At 32.7% G+C, this 20,008-nt stretch overlaps 1 protein-coding gene across 5 annotated transcripts; it reads right to left on the reverse strand.

Annotated features, from left to right (window-relative positions):
- Positions 1–3,812: 3,812 nt before the first annotated feature.
- Positions 3,813–16,812, reverse strand: LOC132759935 (uncharacterized). Of its 5 annotated transcripts, none has more exons than XM_060751813.1 (3): positions 16,686–16,812; positions 14,282–14,360; positions 3,813–4,513 (listed from the first exon to the last, which is right to left on the reverse strand). In XM_060751813.1, the coding sequence occupies exons 1-3, from the start codon at positions 16,747–16,749 to the stop codon at positions 4,087–4,089; spliced, it is 570 nt and encodes a 189-aa protein (XP_060607796.1). In that variant the 5' UTR covers positions 16,750–16,812; the 3' UTR covers positions 3,813–4,086. The 5 variants fall into 5 exon arrangements, 4 of the variants coding, with proteins under 4 accessions (XP_060607796.1, XP_060607795.1, XP_060607794.1 ...); XM_060751812.1 differs by lacking the exon at positions 14,282–14,360 and adding an exon at positions 5,007–5,112 and having other exon boundaries at positions 3,821–4,513; positions 16,686–16,806; XR_009629790.1 differs by lacking the exons at positions 14,282–14,360; positions 16,686–16,812 and adding exons at positions 5,007–5,112; positions 5,629–5,769 and having other exon boundaries at positions 3,822–4,513.
- Between the last annotated feature and the right edge of the window lie 3,196 nt (positions 16,813–20,008).

Below are 20,008 nucleotides of genomic sequence, written 5' to 3' on the forward strand. Positions count from 1 at the left end.
ATTAAACTTTAGCAAAAAAATGATTGAAGAAAAAGTAAGTTCAAAATTAGTATTATCATTAAAGGCAATGTATTCCTCGGTAAAATGATGCGTACGATATAAAAATGAAACATCCGGGTGGTTTGATTCGGGCGTAGGTCTAAAACAAGGCTGTCCGAGCTCCAGCTTATTGTTCTTATTCTTCGTCAATGACGTCACAACAAATATAAAATCAAACATAAATGGTATATTTACAATAGAAGATGTTAAACTCTTTTTACTCATGTTCGCGGACGACGCAGTACTGTTCGCACAAGATCCCGCAACACTGCAAAGTATGCTCAATGATTTACAAAATTACTGTAACACATGGGAATTAACGATTAACTCCAAAAAAAACAAAGGCAATGATTTTCGAAAAGGGTCGCCATACTAGTTATAAATTCTATCTTAATAACACTGAAATTGAAATCGTTACATCATTTAAATACCTAGGAACACATCTGTTTAAAAATAACAACTGGAATAGAACTAAAAAACGATTAGCACAACATGCAGCTAACTCCATGCATAATTTATTCATTGTTATTAATCAAATAGATTTACCCATTAAAGATAAATGCAAATTATTCGATAGCTTGGTAGCGCCAGTGTTAAATTATTCTGCAGAAGTATGGGGCTTTCATGACGGTCAAAATATTGAGAAAATTCATACTAAATTTTGTAGAAAAATATTAGGAGTAAAACAATCTACTTACTTAGACTGTCTATACGGAGAATTGGGTAGATTACCGATGAAAGTTATTCGAAAGTCAATTATTTTTAAATTTTGGGTAAAAATTCTAAAATCATCCGATAACCACATCATAAAGTTAATATACAATATGCTCCGAAATGATACTGAAAATAATTTATCCTATAATGGAAATAATTGGGCATTCAACATTAGAGAAATGTTAAACCAGTTAGGCATGACTGATTTGTGGCTTAACCAAAATACTGACGTAATAAATTTAGCACAAATTAAACAGCGTATACACGATAATTTTACACAGTCGTGGTATACACACCAAAACTGTGCTCATACTCTCTATTGAAACATGATTTCGTGTGTGAAAAATATTTAAATGAAATTTCAGAAGCTAAATTTAGAATAACCTTATGCAGACTAAGAACCTCGACACATGATTTAAAAATAGAAACTGGTCGGTACATAAATACACTAGACAAGATAGAATTTGTACAAATTGTAATATGCGAATGGTCGAAAATGAATATCATTTTCTTTTGGTTTGTCCCAAACACACAGAAATTAGGAATAAATATTTAAAACATTATTACTGTAGATGGCCTTCATTAAGAAAATTTGAAAATTTATTTTTAACAAAGTCTTCTAAAGAATTAATTGGTTTAGGCAAATATGTTTATTTTGCATCGTGTAATAGACAGAGAAATTAAATTCTTTTTTATACTTCCCGTGCTAACTTTTATGTACTTTTTATATTTGAACTTGTATCACTGTTAACATTATATATACTTTATGGCTATAATGTTGTTATAACATTTATGCAAATAAAATGTTGTTGTTGTTGTTGTTGTTGTTGTACTAAAATATACAAACAAGACAATCCCCTGTGGCACGTCAAATGTGTTACTATTTAGAGACTTCTCTTTATATTAGAGGCTTTCCTTTATTCATAATAGCTTAAGATCAGTTATTACTTTTACTGATTATAATTATGTTACAGGAGTAAACTTATTGACAGATTTTAAAAATTTACAAAAATAATACAAAAACTGTTAAAATATGTGTTTTACATCATAGTTGACTGGCTTATACATAAAATAATGCAAAAATGTGTGCTTTTGCCGGTAGAATGGTCAATTGTTTCGTAAAATTTTCACAAATGCTGTTATTTGTTCATAGGGACAGTAGTAATTGGCCCTAATTGGCACTTTTGATATAATTTTGAAGGGTTTATATAACCGCTTAAAACAGGAAACTGTTGAACTTATGAGATTTTGTGTCCATTTGCAGTTTTATTAAAATTTCTTAAATATACAAAATTTTGGCCGTCGGACAGAAAATGCTGCGAAAATATAGAATGACTCGTATACATACTTATACGTAATATGAGTTTACCAATGATATTGTAAATAGAGAAAAACGGAATCCTTTTTTTAATAACACCTAAAACGACACAATTGAAAGTTTTGCAGGCTCGGTTTGATTAAGCCTGTACATGGACGGTAATTGTAAGTGCACGTTACCGTCCACGCCCCCTAGCACCGGCTTAAGCAGAATTCAACATTTAACATGAAGTGGTAAAAATTTGAATTCTGAAACATCCACAAATGTGTTCATATGGCGGTTATCATAGAACCTTCAATGTGGCATGTGAGATTTATTCCATGAAAAGCGGCATATGGTCCCCAAGTGTGTCCTAAACGAGAACACTATTGGCGGAACTAAACAAAATGTAATTTTGACAGGGGACCATATAAAGAGTTTAATTAATTAATTAAAAGAGTTTAATTAATTAATTAATCTATTAATTAATTAATAAATTTAACATTGTTTATTTATCTATTTTTTCCCGTTTTATTGATTTATTATTTGTTTATTTTTGTATCTATATGTTTATTCATATTCATTGACTGATTTACTAATTAATTAATGAATTAGTTAATTAATAATTAATTTATACGTCCATATGTTCAGATTAACTTTATAGTAACCCTTGACCCCATAGTTTCAGTAATGAGTACGCTGTTCTATAACTTGAAACAGTCCATTTGAATGGTCAGGGATTTCATTTTTTTTTTCTTCAAAATAACGATATTAAGCTGGTCAAATTGCACAGATGTGTTTGGCTCTATACTGATGTCAAAGGTGCGTCACTTCCGGGAAATATCATAGTCTGTTCGCAGATTATAACGAAACAATTTTTGTCAAAAAAACGTCCGTAAAATAGAAATTTCTGCTGCAGTTTTATAAAGATTTTTCAACCTTACCATAGTCCATACTGTAAATATCTTAAAGGCACAGTATGCCTTCAGAAATAAATAAATTTTTAATTCTGAAGAAAGGGCAAACATGATTTTTATAATGTTTAAATAATGATTTTAGAGAATCTGAGATGCTTGCTTCCTGGAGTAAGTAGGGATAAATGTGAAACAACATGTCATTAAAGTAGCAAAATGTTAACAAAGTAATATTTTGACTACCATACAAAATACTAATTCACTATTACTGTACTTATTGCCCAAAAAGCAACAAATGAAAAAGAAAGTCTCGGTAACTGGCTAATGAGTTACTTTTTGGATATAATAAAAGTACATCAATATTAAAATGCTTTTCAGAAATAAATCAGAAGTTAATCTTTCAATGTGGACATGGCCATTCATTATATGTAGAGAAAATTAAAAAATAAGAAAAAAATAGTGTAAATAGTAGAAATGTAGTGAAAAAGACCATACAAAGTGTTCATGTTTGGTTCCGTCGGGAACAAGCCTTAAGTGGCGAGTAAGTGGCGAGTATCCGATGGAACCGGTTACCCGGGGGTGGGTAGGATTATCAAATATTAAGTCCAAGTCGAAATGATTTTAATGTTAACTTCATCATATATTTTAGTGTGTACTGACATTATTTGCTGCAGAAGAAGCGAGGAATAAGGTCGGATGTGGATAGTTGACGAAGATAAATACCGTCGAAAATTGTTAACCAACTGCTTTTACTTTTCATAGAAGAAAAAAGAAGTAAGACTCAATAAGAACATGAAATTTTATTTAATCAAACAGTTGAAACATTATTTACAGTTTTCTATAAAAAAAAATCTACAAACTATATCAGAGTTTCTTTTTTCCTGGTCAACATATGCTCAATATTACCAAAGTAACGTAACACATCTTTCCCTTTTACTTTTATTATTTAAAGTAACCAATTAACAGGTACAGTAGATCCTTTTCAATTGTAATTCAAACTAACCATACAAATATATGAATCAGAAACCTAATTCAATGTTTTTGTGATGAGTATCCTGATTATCATCGAATATTGTGAAAAATAACAAGAATAGTTTTGTTTTTATTTAGAGCTTTAAAAAATCATAACATGAACGATGCGTTGTGCTTTATTCTTTTTTGTTGGTACGGACGTTTTGTTTGCGGCAATTTTAAAGGTTCGTTGTGTATTTTTACTACCGTGTGCTGCGGGTAAGAAGGCAATGTTTTCCGATCTTGTATTTGGTATGCACCAGATATCGTCGACAAGTTGATATGCTCTTGAGGTCGATGCACGCGATCTGATGGCGTATCGCTTTTGGAACGCTGCGTTTGGTATTGTTTTGGCACGTGACCTTCTGTTTTTGGAAGACTGAGAATTCTCTGAGATCTCGTGGTTGTCAAATTCTCGTTCGTACCTTTACATGCTTTACAACACATTATACAGCAGCTAATAATCATCAATATGACGACGGGACCGAGGAATGAAATCACATATATCCACCAATTGCTACCACTTGATCCACTTCCGCTATCATATGTAAGAAAAGAAATTTATATTTTTACAATTAATGCCATTTTTGTGTGACTTATCACGTATAAAGACTAACCAATGCTTTATGCAGTGCTTACAAATCCGTTTTAAAAAAGAAAAAAAACAAAAGTCAATGATATACAACCACAATTGACATAGAAAAAATCCCGTTCTTGTTAGAGCATAAATCTATTACTAATTAATGTTAGTCACTATGTACAATTTTCTGAATAAAATACGTTTAAACTAAAATAAAATGTGTTAGAAATAGAAGTTAATAAAAAGTTATATTATGCGATTTAAACAACACCTCTTTCAAATCAGACCATCAATTTGAGTGTAGCGTCTGTATTTGCTGCAGAAACGGTAAGTTTAGATTTTATCTAAATTATATGTTTAAGCATGGACCTTAATAAAAGTGGTTAAACTTAATGTGATAGAGCTATTAATCCGAAGAAACTTGAAAAATGCATGTTACTAATTAACTCACCGGATCGACCCATTACCACCTCCGCTTGTTCTAATTCCTCCACGACCACGCCCTCCACTACGTCCTCGCCCACCACCGCCGCCGCCACCTCTCCGGCATTCCACAGCTAGAAATAACAAACAGAATTTGTAGCAATCATGGATTACAGAAGTTGTCATGATTTTTATTCGATAATTCCAGACACATGCTCAATTTAATATCAATTTACATTAATATTTTCGTTGATTCTTAAGTCGTTTGGGGCTTGATGTGGTCAATTAAAATTTTAGATTTGTGAACATGTATTAATTCAGTCACTAGTGGGTACTTAAAATGTAGAACCATTAACCAATGTTAAGCTCACTAGAAAGCTTCATTATTTAAAGGAACGCAACTTTCCTGCATAGATTATGTTAAAGTGATAAAACCTGAATGTAAGCGACCTTAATTGCATTAACGGTGAAAGCTGAAGATGATTTCTTCATAATATGATCGATTTCCTGTTTGGGCAAGTTAAAATGTCATTTGTCGGCATGCTAAATGTTGACTAAATCTTTTGTGCCGTCCTTTTCATTTAAATGAATAAAGTAGCGTGATTTAACAATCTCGCAAGGAAATTATAGCGATATTTAGCATGTTTTACTTTAAAGTTAAATCAAACTGTCCTCTCGCAATTCTGTTAACTCTTGGTCGGTGATTAACTTTTATTCCCGCAAGTCTCGTGTTTCGTAGAACTTTGCCTTTTTCTCCAGTACCTATGATCATAACATTTAATCTTTGTCCGTTATTAAAATTACTCTGATTTTTCCAGTCTTCCGTATTTATTTAAAACAAACAGATATCCTTCAGTAATTCCTATATTTCAATACATAAGTATTTGTCACCATAAAACATAAAAAACGTACCTATAACCAACAATAATAGCAAAATAATAAAACATGTTGTGTTTTTTAAGACCTTCATTATCATGGGGAAAATCCTGAATGTTAAATAAGGGCATACGTGTCATAATTAAATACTCATTAACAATTTTGATTGATTTCGAAATTTCGATTTTACTCCGGCGACAAATCTGTGGAAATTTACTTCGTGTTGATACATTCAAAAGAATATGTATATACATGCTCGACTGATTTTTAATTTACAAAAAGTATATTGAATTATTTTACTGTTTATGCACGGTGATTAATTCTTTTGCAATTTTAGTAAGTATAACTAGGTCCGGCATAAAATACCCTGGGAATATTATAATTATGTACATGTTTATTTATGATACTAGTTATGATTTGAATCCAGTTGAGTTTATAAAATCACTGATGTAGAAAAATAAACATAATATAGGGAGTGATGATATGATGTTTACAATGTCGACTTATTATTCGCATTACTAAATGATGGGGCAGCATTTTATTAATTCTGAGAAATCGTACATAAGAAAAAAAATTAGATAACCAGAAAAAAGGATTCAAAATCATCTCGGACCAAACTTAAAAATTATTGTATTAGATGCGAAGTTTAGCAATCTATCTATCTGGTGAAAAGTCGATTGTCCTTCCTAAGCGTCTACTCGAACATGAAATAATGGGACATGATAGTCTGCTTATTGATTGATTGATTGATTGATTGTGATTGATTGATTGATTGATTGATTTTTATTTTATTTTACTTTATTCATTTATTTACTTAAATATTTGGTTGATTGATTGATTGATTGATTGATTGAAGCTTTGCTTTCTGTAAATGAAAATAATCGTACCAAAGAGTCTAATTACTGATTCGAACTATTTTCAGATATATATAGTACGTTCATATGCGGTCAATATATGAAAAAAAGATTAACTTTTCTTCTCACTCACTCACTCACTCTCACTCACTCACTCACTCACTCACCCACTCACTCACTCACTCACTTTTTTTATATTTTTCCTAACAAGTTAAAATTTGCTGTGGAAAAAATAACATCCTTGAAGAAGTGAATTTCGTCGGCCGTCAATTCATAGGTGCAAGGTGCGGCAAAAGGGAATATATTCACTAATAAAATCATACAAAGTAAATTGTTCAATTTGCGGTTTTTCAACCATTACATTTTGAAGTTGTGGAAAGTTTTATTTCTAATTAACGTTTGTTAAATGGAAAGTACGTAAATACTGTCTCTTCCCGTCCGCTCCTATAATTGCAGTTCTAAATTTAGAATAAGTTGGACTCGTTGTAGGCTGTCAAAAGTCGCCCCGTACATATTCAATCAGAGATGTTATATTTCCGACCTTTAAAGATCGTTCAACACGACATTATTGTTGTATTTGTGGGATTTTTTTAGTTTCAACTTTTTGGCTTTTTTGATTTGGGTGGTTCCAATATTCCTACTGAAATAATGTTGAATAGGATATGTTGCCTGCTTTTTAACTTTGTCTTTTGACGTCTGTGATATGCAGGCTTCATAACCTCTGATCCCCTTTCAGAATTCGATTTTGTTTAGTTTCGTCCATTTTTTTTTCTCGTTTTGAGCACACGCTTTTTATTACTTAGAAAGATTTAATTAAAATACGATATCGGTCTCTCACATGTTTGCCTGCGGTTTTGTCAGTGTTGCATGTATTACAATATTGCCACAATCAGATTGCAGTTTTACAAATTTCATTGATGTAATCATCACTTAAGATCACGAATGCAAAATATCAACCCAGTGTGTTTTGTTGTTGTTGTTTTTTTTTCTCTCTTAAGAATGTTACAGAGATCCAAACTAGTCCTGCTGCCGTTGTAGGCAGAAATGTATTGTCGAGGCTGTCTATGTTGACTGAAAATGCTCTCAAAGTGACTAAATGACAGAAATCAAGCTAACTCTCTTATTATGTTTTATTCGCATATTACCTTTTGTAACAATTGAGGCTTTAAACTATCATTTGTGATAAAAAAAATTCATGACAGAAAAAATGTTAATACGAAATGTGCATCGAAAAAGCTTTTTTGTTGACACGCTTCAGGACAAAACAAGATTCACTACGACCAAAGTTTCCAATGTATGTAAGTAATCTGTTATGTCACTCACTGATTATTCTTTATTTTCATGTAGTGTGGAATGGCATTGAATTGGTGGACTTTTGATTTGCAATTACGTTTAACGTGTGCTATTAAAAAGTGTTTCTGCGATGAACCTATCGCATTGATAACTTTTTCCATCTTGAGAAAAGATAACAAATGGAAGTTTAAAGGTATATGCTACAATTACATAGACATAAAGGCAAAATGAAAACTGTATAATAGAATTTGTTTAAACTTTGAATGAGCTAAGATCAAAAGGAATTATGCAAATGTGACAACTGTTAACAACACTGCACCTTAACACTGCTGGAACCGAAATGAATTTTCGAGTATAGATAAACATATAAGCCAGGCTGGACATCCATGCAGACTGAACCGGCTCTTTACTTATGGCTGACTAACTTTTGAAATAACTAAGTAGCCAGTTTTAAAAAAGGAAGTTTGAAAAGTTTTACAAATTTGGCAGGTTTAGATTAGACTTGCAAATATGTACAGTTTTACCAGTTTTAGAATTGTCGGCTGCTCAAGTTTAGTCTTTTTTTATTATCTTTTCTATTAGAAGTATATAGGAGAAGTCGAATATAGATATTAAATGGTTGGTAAAAATGCCCCCAGGTTAATATTTTCAAACAACGTGTGAAATATATCTCCCATATTTAACGTATATAAAACGTTTTTAAAACGTTCATGTTTTGCAAAAATAAAATTATTCTATCATATACATTGAATGAAAAGTAGATAAAACTGTAAACTCAAAATTTTCCAAGAAATTATATATGATCTTTTTAAAATTTAATGGCGAACTTAAAAGGACGAAAACTAATACCCGCTTTGTTTTCGTTATTATTGTTGTATATAAACCAATTCAAGACCAGTGAAAAGTAGCCTTCTCATTTCCCCTCGGAGCGTGCACGTCGCTGAGAAGGCACAGGGCATCGGCAGAAGATTTACAACTTGGCTGGCAGTCAACTTAAATTTTTCCTTACGGAACTCCTACTTCGTCACTTCTGCGGACCAGCTGCCGATGTCCTGACTAATGCCGAGGGAAGTGGCCCTACAAAGTAGGCTGAGACGACGAGGATGGTGTACTAGGGTGCGTGAGCCCCTAGTACAGATAGACGGCTTGTAAGGCAGGCCTATAGCTGGCACCAACAGCCCTTTTCAGGGCCAAACACCTACCTTTCCTATTGTACAGGTTACTGTACATTTAGGTTCTCATTGACCGCCGTACAGTGACCTACTTTTGGCTCAAAATTCATATCTTTGGCTAATACTCCGTGGAAATTGCATGGAGGTAAATTATCACCATTTTGTGCTTCAAAATTAACTCTTTAAGGACATGACTGGTGACATGTCCGGGGTCCGTACTCGACAGCGCAAGCTGCATTTTGTGCCCGAAAGGGCGGATGGACCCTCATTAAGCTTTAACTTACATACATACATACGTGAAAAGTAGCCTCCTTATCATTATAATAAGGAAAAGGCATATTTTGGAAGTCTGCCCTTTTTTGAAAGGGCGGACAGCTCTTTGTCCCTTTCTCATAAGAGAAGGGGAATCCTGTGATGCGTGTATGAGGTCGCACGGTCACTTTCCTTACAACATGTCCTCGATGCATGTATGTGGTCGCATGGTCGAAAATCTCTAATAAAAAGACAATGTTTTCAAAAGTGATTTGGTACGGAAACGTCTGGTGGAAAATTATTTAAAAAAAAAACAATTAAAATCGTAATTAGGAGTTTTAAAAGTCTAAGTAGGACTCTGTTACTTCAGTTAAGGATTTTAAAAATCTTAATAAGGACTTTTTGTCTCTAAATTAGGATTTGATATTCTTAGTTAGGAGAGATAAAAAACTGTGTTTACTCACATTTACAACTGATTTTAGCCTAAATAGGAGAAATAAAAATATTAATAAGAGTTGCCATATACAATCTTAATTCCTAATGAAAAGTTTCAAAAGCCAAAATAAAAATAATCCAATTTTAACTTTGTGACATCTAATTTAATGTTTATACAAAACACAAATAAGAATTTTATTTCTCATAATAAGTTTTTAAAACTTCTAATTAGGACATGCAAAGTCATAACTAGTTTTAAGACTTTAAAACGTCACATTAACACAATAAGTTTAGATAGTGACTTTCTAGCTTTAATGGTAGAAGAAGACCTCCGGTGGCCCTCAGTACACAAAACTGGAATCCGAGTAGAACCACCGACGTGGATAGCTTTCTCACGTGAAAAATAACCTAAGTCCCTGGTGTAATTTAAACCCACAGCGGTGAGAGCTAATCTAGTTATCAGTTTGCAAAGATACGCAGAGCAATATACTTATATATAGATGAGTATCATATGTATCTAGCATGTAACATTCTCATCCTCGGTAACCCATCCGTACTGCTTACGCATACATTTCGTGGCTTCCACGATGTTGCATCAATGGCTTTGACATTTTGATTGCAATCAAAAAGGACATTTAAAGTGTATTGTTCTATGATGGAAAGTATGCAATACCATAAATATTTATGCTCATAGTAGTAAGTATCATGTGTGATAATAATACATGAAAGAATTATATGTGGACATTGATAATAAAATGTTCTGGAACAAAATTAGTAATTTATCATATAAATGTCATATTAAATCATGTAGAACTAGATAAACATTTTTTTTTGTTAAAAAACAACAACATTTTGTAAGTATATCAAAATGACACATTTCTATTGTTTTTATCAATATTTAAAATATTTCTTGAAAAAGTGCCCATTGTAGACCAATCCACTTTAAAAGGCATTTATTTTTTGTCTTGAGTTGGCAGATGGATCGGAACATTCCGTTATGTCCCAAAGTTAATAAATACTTTATATTCGTCTTTATATTAATTTATATAGAGATATAAACGGGACCACAGATCTACTTCGAATAATGTCCGGTATTCAAATAACCGATACATGCCACCCGGAACCTACTACAACAGCAAAACCTTCAGCAGCTTCCCTGGCCGTCCTTGTCTCCAGATTTGAATGTTATTAAACACCTGTGGAATGAGTTGAATAGGCGTATGCGCAGGCGAGCGGTATCACCGCAGAACCTACCAGAACTGTGGAGGAATATTCCACAGAGATTTCTGAGGGATTTTGTAATGCCAATGAGAAAGAGGTGTATCAAAGTTATACTCATGTTTTATTTCTGATGAATTTTATACTTTTTTATTATTGACTACAATAAAAAAAATTCACAATACATTAATGAGGTATACATAGAGGATATTTGTTTAGTTCAGTGTAAGATCGGAATATATTTCACCGAGTGAGCACCAAAAGGTATATTTCACGAGTGGCGCAGCCACGAGTGAAATATGAACTTTTGGTGTTCACAAGGTGAAATATATTTCACTATACACTAAAAAGTACAAGAGTTGCGTTAGAAAAGTCTTTCAGTGTACATATACAACAATGTATATATATATATATATAAACAATGCCATATGTACAGTCAACCCATGGTATTGTGTTTTAAAGTTGAAAAGAAAACCCTAAATAAGACCAAAAACGACAAAGTTGAAAATGTTACAGGCTCGGTTTGAGTGAGCCTATAAAAAGTGGAAGCCCCGAGCAACGGCTTGAGCAGAATTCAACATTAACATAATTTGGTAAAATTTTGAATTTTGAAACATCCGCAGATGTGTTCATATGGCGGTTATCATTGAACCTTCAATGTGACATGTGAGTTTCATTTAATGAAAGCGGCATATGGTTCCCAAAGTCGTTTCTAACGAGATAACATTTGACGTAACTGAACAAAACAAATTGACAAATTTATTAATTAATTAATAACCGGATTAATTAATTAATATAACCGCTTTTCATGTGTGTCTCAGTCCATATGTTCAGATAAACTTTATAGTAACCCTTAACCCGCATAGTTTCAGTAATGAATTTACTATTCTTTAATTTGGAACAGTCCATGTGGATGGTCAGGGATTTCATTTTTCAAAATAAAGATACTGAGCTGATCAACCTGCACAGTTGTGCTGTGCCTGGCTCTAAACTGGTGTCAAATTTAAGGTGCGTCACTTCCGATTCCAGAAAGAGGAAATATGATAGTCTGTTCGCAGATTATAACGCAACTTTAAAGAAATAATCAATTTGTCAAAAGACGCCCGTTAAACAGATATCTCTGCTGCAATTTTATAAAGATTTTTCAACCTTACCATAGTCTATACTGTCAATATCTTAGAGGCACATTATGGCTCAGAAATAAATTTTAAAAAATATTTTTAAGAAAGGGCAAACATTTTGTTTATAATGTTTAAATAACGATTTTAGAGAATCTTAGATGCTTGTTACCTGTAGAAAGTAGCGATAAATGTGAAACGAATTGTCATCAAAGTAGCAAAATGTAAACAAGGTAGTATTTTGACTACCATACAAATACTAATTCACTATTACTGTACTTATTGCTAAAAAGCAACAAATGAAAAAGAAAGTCCCGGTAATTGGCTAATGAGTTACTTTTTGGATATAATAGAAGTAAACCAACATTTTAAATGCTTTTTTTGAGAAACTATAAAAAATGCATTTCTTAGGCATAAAGGGCCTTTAAATGGATATGTTTATCTTTCAATGTGGACAAGACCATCCATCATGTATAGGGAAAATTACAAAATGGGAAAAATAGTTAAAAATAGTAGAAAGGTGGTGCAGTTGACAAAGACTATGTAAAGTGTTCACGGTTAACTTAGTTCCGCCAGAGATGAGTCTTAAGTGGCAAGTTACCGATTGAATCGGTTGCATGGGGATTTGGATTATCACAAATATCAAAGGGTGATTTTCTTACACTAAAATGAGGATAGATAGGTGTTTTAATCCTAATTGTAATGTCAACTTTATCATGTATTTTAGTTTGCATTGATATTATTTGCTGCTGAAGAAGGGTGACGTGACTAACACAGAATAAGGTCAAAGGTCTATAGTTGACGAAGAAAAATACATTGCATCGTCAAAAATTGTTAGCCAACTTATTTTAATTTGCATAGAAAAAAGGAAGACTCAATAAGAACATGAAACTTTATTTTATCAAACAGTTGAAACATAATTTACAGTTTTCTATAAAAACAAATCTACAAACTATATCAGAGTTTCTTTTTTCCTGGTCAACATATACTCAATATTTCCAACGTACCGGAACATCTTTCTCTTTTACTTTTATTATTTAAAGTAACAAATTAACAAGAACAGTAGATCCTTTTCAATTGTCATTCAACAAACTAACCATACAAATAAATGAATCCGAAGCCTGATTCAATGTTTTTGTGATGAGTATTCTGATTATCATCGAATTTTGTGAAAAATAACAAGAATAGTTTTGTTTTTATTTAGAGCTTTAAAAAATCATAACATGAACGATGCGATGTGCTTTATTCTTTTTGTTGGTACGGAAGTTTTGTTTGCGGCAATTGTAAAGGTTCGTTGTGTATTTTTACTACCGTGTGCTGCGGGTAAGAAGGCAATGTTTTCCGATCTTGTATTTGGTATGCACCAGATATCGTCGACAAGTTGATATGCTCTTGAGGCCGATGCATGCGATCTGATGGCGTATCGCTTTTGGAACGCTGCGTTTGGTATTGTGTTGGCACGTGACCTTCTGTTTTTGGAAGACTGAGAATTCTCTGAGATCTCGTGGTTGTCAAATTTTCGTTCGTACCTTTACAACAGATTATACAGCAGCTAATAATCATGACGACGGGACCGAGGAATATAATCACATATATCCACCTATAGCTACCACCTGATCCACTTCCGCTATCATTTGAAAGGAAAGAAATTTATATTTTTACAATTAATGCCATTTTTGTGTAACTTATCACGTATAAAGACTAACCAATGCTTTATGCAGTGCTTACAAATCCATTTAAAAAAACAAAACAAAAGTCAATGATATACAACCACAATTGACATAGAAAAAATCCCGTTCTTGTTAGAGCATAAATCTATTACTAATTAATGTTAGTCACTATGTACAATTTTCTGAATAAAATACGTTTAAACTAAAATAAAATGTGTTAGAAATGGAAGTTAATAAAAAGTTATATTATGCGATTTAAACAACACCTCTTTCAAATCAGACCATCAATTTGAGTGTAGCGTCTGTATTTGCTGCAGAAACGGTAAGTTTAAATTTTATCTAAATTATATGTTTTAATGCGATAGAGCTATCAATCCGAAGAAACTTGAAAAATGCATGTTACTAATTAACTCACCGGATCGACCCATTACCACCTCCGCTTGTTCTAATTCCTCCATGACCACGCCCTCCGCCACCGCTCCGGCATTCCACAGCTATAAATAACAAACAGAATTTGTAGCAATCATGGATTACAGAATTTATCATGATTTTTATTCGATGATTCCAGACACATGCTCAATTTAATATCAATTTACATTAATATTTTCGTTGATTCTTAAGTCGTTTGGGGCTTGATGTGGACAATTAAAATTTTAGATTTGTGAACATGTATTAATTCAGTCACTAGTGGGGTACTTAAGAAGTAGAACCATTAACTAATGTTAAGCTCACTAGAAAGCTTCATTATTTGAAGGAATGCGACTTTCCTGCATAGATTATGTTAAAGTGATAAAACCTGAATGTAAGCAACCTTAATTGCATTAACGGTGAAAGCTGAAGATGCTTTCTTCATAATATGATTATTGCCCTGTTTGGGCAAGTAAAAATGTCATTGTCGGCATGCTAATTGTTGACTAAATCTTTTGTGCAGTCCTTTTCCTTTACAGTTTTATGAAAAATTAATCCTTTCATAGAATTTTCTAAATTTTTTGTATGATGAGTAAAATTTAATGACGAATTTAAAAAGAAAAATATATGTTGACGTGTTGGATTTCTTGTAAAATGGCAGTTTCCATGGTAACCGTATATCTAAAAACTGTCAAATAGCCTAACTGTGTTATAACGAATAGAAAATGTATAAGATAGCTTAAAACACACAACGAGCATTGTTTTATGCGAAGATAGTCTTATCTAATGATTCTGTATGAAACAAATGATAATCTGAACATATTTCTTTAAAAAATGGGTTCTCCATGTTCCTCAACCGAACAAAAAATGAGAAAAATAAACATGAATTCGGAGAATAATTAGAGATATTGAAAAAAGTGTTTCATAGGATTTTCTAATTTTTTTGTATGTTGTGTAAAATTCAATGACAAATTCAAAAAGAAAAAGAAAAATATATGTTGGCGTGTTGGATTTTTTGAAAAATGGCAGTTTCCATGGTAACCGTATATCTCAAAATTGTCAAAATAGCCAAACTGTGTTATAATAATGTATAAAATAGCTTATTACGCTCACAATAAACATAATTTTATACAAAGTTTGCTTTATCTTAGGGTTATGTATAAAACAAACGATAATTGGAACATATTTCTTTAAAAAATAAGTTTTCATGCTTTTTAACTAAACAAAAAATGAGAAAAATAAACATGAATTCTGTAAAAAACTAAAGCTATCAAGAAATTTCTTTCATAGAATTTTCTACATTATTGCTATATCAAGTAACATTTGATGGTGGATTCAAAAATAGAAATAAAATATATATGTTGACGTGTTAGTTTTTTTGTAAACGGGCAGTTTCCATGGTTACCGCATATGCCAACTGTCAAAATTCCCACGCTTTCTTAAGAAATATCGGTGTTATACTAAATGTATTGTCAAATATACAACAAAAACATGTTGTAATAAAAATTTCGTTTTCTTTTGATGCTATATTAAGTAAATGATACTGAATATCTTTTTAAAACATATCTAGGGCCATAAATAATTTTTCACTCGACTAACATACCCGAACAGTAAGCAAGTATTCAGAAATTTACAAAGAAAATAATGAAATTCGGAACATTTCTTAGATATTAATTTTGTTTTTTTATTCAACACTTTTAAACTATATCATTTAAAACTTCTTTGCCCAGTTGTCTGCCAGTAATCAAGTCGCGACGCACTTTCGTCACTATACCACAAGTGGGTGGGGTAACGCGCGCAGAATTATCATCAATGCTGTCTTACTAATGCTTGGAGAAATCCTTTATGTGATGTTGTCTAAACGACCTCTTATTCTTTTGAACCGATCTCCTTTTGAACATTTAGAAATATCTATTCTGTATTATTTACTCATTATTTGCTTATAGCCGAAATTTAAACACTTACTAGTATCCGAATACTATTCACTTTACCTTCATTTGAAGAGTAATTATCCGTGATTATCTTTCTTGGAAGCGCATAACGATGCGCACTTAAAACTACCGAAAACGTCTTTAATGGATAAAGTAGCGTAATTTAACAATCTCGCGAGAAAATTATAGCGATATTTAACGTTGAATTTGTCGCATGTTTTACTTTAAAGTTTAATCAAACTGTCCTCTCGCAATAATTATGTTGATCCTTTGTCGGTGATTAACGTCTCGTGTTTCGCAGAACTTTGCCTTTTTCTCCAGTACCTATGATCATAACATTTAATCTTTGTCCGTTTTTAAAATTACTCTGATTTATCCCGTCTTCCATATTCATTCAAAACAAACAGATATCCTTTAGTAATTACTATATTTCAATACATAAGTATTTGTCACTTTAAAAAAAAAATAAAAAAAACCTACCTATAACCAACAATAATAGCAATATAATAAAACATGTTGTGTTTTTTAAGACCTTCATTATCATGGGGAAAATCCTGAATGTTAATTAAGGTGCATATGTGTCGTATTTAAATACTCACTAACAATTTTGATTGATTTCGAATCCGGCGGCAAATCGGTGGAAATTTACTAAGTGTTGATACCACAGGCACGAGTATCGGACCTGGGAAGAAAAAATATGACCAGATTGATAAAAAAACCTGTGTTCATCTTAAAAGTGTCAAAAAAAAATAAAAAAAATGTAAATAATGACCCCCTTTAAAAATATACTATAAGTTAAGAGAAGGCCGGAAACTCCAGATTCGAGCCTACGAGCAAGGGATTCATTTCCCGGGCCGTTGTGAAAACAATTGGCCAGAGAATTAAATAAAACTTTTATCACTATTTCACGTTTATATTAAGCTTCAAAATGAGACCAACCCCAAGTCTCTAGCCCTTCCCGTTCATGAAATATCTATCAGGAAACGAGCGAATTCGTGCTAAAAATCCTTGGTAGACAGAATTGCGGCACAACAATTCGGTACGTAAACATAGACTAATACATGTATGTCAGCTGAGTACGGGTCAAAATCACTTGAATTTACTAAATAATATTACTAAATACATTAAATTGGACCACTCACAATTGTCAGGAGCATCTAATACACACGCGATTCGAGTTTCAAACATTTACACGGTCTTTCAATCGCTTTCTACGCCATTAGGCATCTTGTGTGAAACGTTGCGGTTTTCGTTGCTATTGGCCAATCAGAAGACTCGTTACAAAATATCGAACAGCTGATTGACAATGGCGTAGACAGGAATCTAAAGACCGTGGAAAGGTTTGAAATTCGAATTTTGCGTGTATCAGATGCTACTGACGGTTGTGAGTGGTCCAACTTAATGTATTTAGTAATATTATTTAGTAAATTCAAGTGATTTTGACCCGTACTCAGCTGACATTCATGTATTAGTCTATGTTTACGTACCGAATTGTTGTGCCGCAATTCTGTCTACCAAGGACTTTTAGCACGAATTCGCTCGTTTCCTGATAGATATTTCATGAACGGGAAGGGCTAGAGACTTGGGGTTGGTCTCATTTTGAAGCTTAATATAAACGTGAAATAGTGATAAAAGTTTTATTTAATTCTCTGGCCAATTGTTTTCACAACGGCCCGGGAAATGAATCCCTTGCTCGTAGGCTCGAATCTGGAGTTTCCGGCCTTCTCTTAACTTATAGTATATTTTTAAAGGGGGTCATTATTTACATATTTTTTTGACACTTTTAAGATGAACACAGGTTTTTTTATCAATCTGGTCATACTTTTCTTCCCAGGTCCGATACTCGTGCCTGTGGTTGATACATTTACAAAAGAATATGTATATACATGCTCGACTGATTTTATAATTTACAAAAAGGATATTGAATAATTTTACTGTTTATGCACGATGATTAATTCTTCTGCAATTTTAGTAAGTATAACTAGGTCCGGCATAAAATACCCTGGGAATATTATAATTATGTACATGTTTATTTATCATACTAGTTAATGATATCAATCAAGTTGAGTTTATAAAATCACTGATGTAGAAAAATAAACATAATATAGGGAGTGATGATATGATGTTTACAATGTCGACTTATTATTCGCATTACTAAATGATGGGGCAGCATTTTAATAACTCTGAGAAATTGTACATAAGAAAATAATGAATAACCAGAAAAAATGATTCAAAATCATCTCGGACCAAACATTATTGTATTAGATGCGAAGATTAGCAATCTATCTGGTGAAAAGTCGATTGTCCTTCCTAAGCGTCTACTTGAACATGAAATAATGGGACATGATAGTCTGCTTATTGATTGATTGATTGATTGATTGATTGGTTGTGATTGATTGATTGATTGATTGATTTTTATTCAATTTATTTTATTTTACTTTATTCATTTATTTACTTAAATATTTGGTTGGTTGATTGATTGATTGATTGATTGATTGATTGATTGATTGATTGATTGATTGATTGAAGCTTTGCTTTCTGTAAATGAAAAGAATCGTACCAAAGAGTCTAATAACTGATTCGAACTATTTTCAGATATATATAATACGTACATATGCGGTCAATAATATGAAAAAAATATTAACTTTTCTTCTCACTCACTCACTCACTCACTCACTCACTCACTCACTTTTTTATATTTTTCCTAACAAGATAAAATTTGCTGTGGAAAAAATAACATCCTTGAAGAAGTGAATTTCGTCGGCCGTCAATTCATAGGTGCAAGGTGCGGCAAAAGGGAATATATTCACTAATAAAATCATACAATGTAAATTGTTCAACTTGCGGTTTTTCAACCATTACATTTTGAAGTTGTGGAAAGTTTTATTTCTAATTAACGTTTGTTAAATGGAAAGTACGTAAATACTGTCTCTTCCCGTCCGCTCCTATAATGGCAGTTCTAAATTTAGAATAAGTTGGACTCGTTGTAGGCTGTCAAAAGTCGCCCCGTACATATTCAATCAGAGATGTTATATTTCCGACCTTTAAAGATCGTTCAACACGACATTATTGTTGTATTTGTGGGATTTTTTTAGTTTCAACTTTTTGGCTTTTTTGATTTGGGTGGTCCCAATATTCCTACTGGAATAATGTTGAATCACCCTTAGGATATGTTGCCTGCTTTTTAACTTTGTCTTTTGACGTCTGTGATATGCAGGCTTCATAACCTCTGATCCCCTTTCAGAATTCGATTTTGTTTAGTTTCGCCCATTTTTTTCTCGTTGAGAGCACACGCTTTTTATTACTTACAAAGATTTAATTAAAATACGATGTCGGCCTCTCACATGTTTAACTGCGGTTTTATCAGTGTTGCATGCGTTATAATATTGCCACAATCAGATTGCAGTTTTACAAATTTCATTGATGTAATCATCACTTAAGATCACAAATACAAAATATCAACCCAGAGAGTTTTTTTTCTCTTAAGATTGTTACAGGGATCCAAACTAGCCCTGCTGCCGTTGTAGGCAGAAATGAGCCGCGTCACGACAAAACCAACATAATGGGTTTGCGACCAGCATTGATCCAGACCAGCCTGCGCATCCGCGCAGTCTGATCAGGATCTATGATGTTCGCTATCAGTTTCTCTACTTGTAGTACTTGTAGTAGGGTTGGTAAGCGAACAGCATGAATCCTGATCAAACTGCGCGGATGCGCAGGCTGGTCTGGATCCATGCTGGTCGCAAACCCATTATGTTGGTTTTGTCGTGACGCGGCTCAAATGTATTGTCGAAGCTGTCTAT

This window comes from Ruditapes philippinarum, unplaced genomic scaffold, assembly GCF_026571515.1.
Source record: "Ruditapes philippinarum isolate M1 unplaced genomic scaffold, ASM2657151v2 ctg3573_1_1_1_1, whole genome shotgun sequence".
Lineage (NCBI taxonomy): Eukaryota > Metazoa > Mollusca > Bivalvia > Venerida > Veneridae > Ruditapes > Ruditapes philippinarum.

Excerpts from the sequence above, each read along its gene's own strand:
- LOC132759935 (XM_060751812.1), bottom strand. The coding sequence starts at position 16,749 with ATGATAATGAAGGTCTTAAAAAACACAACATGTTTTATTATATTGCTA. Across the intron at positions 5,113-16,685 it reads GCTATTATTGTTGGTTATAG|CTGTGGAATGCCGGAGAGGT; the intron begins GTAGGTTTTTTT and ends TGTTATTTCTAG. Across the intron at positions 4,514-5,006 it reads GGTGGTAATGGGTCGATCCG|CGGAAGTGGATCAAGTGGTA; the intron begins GTGAGTTAATTA and ends TACATATGATAG.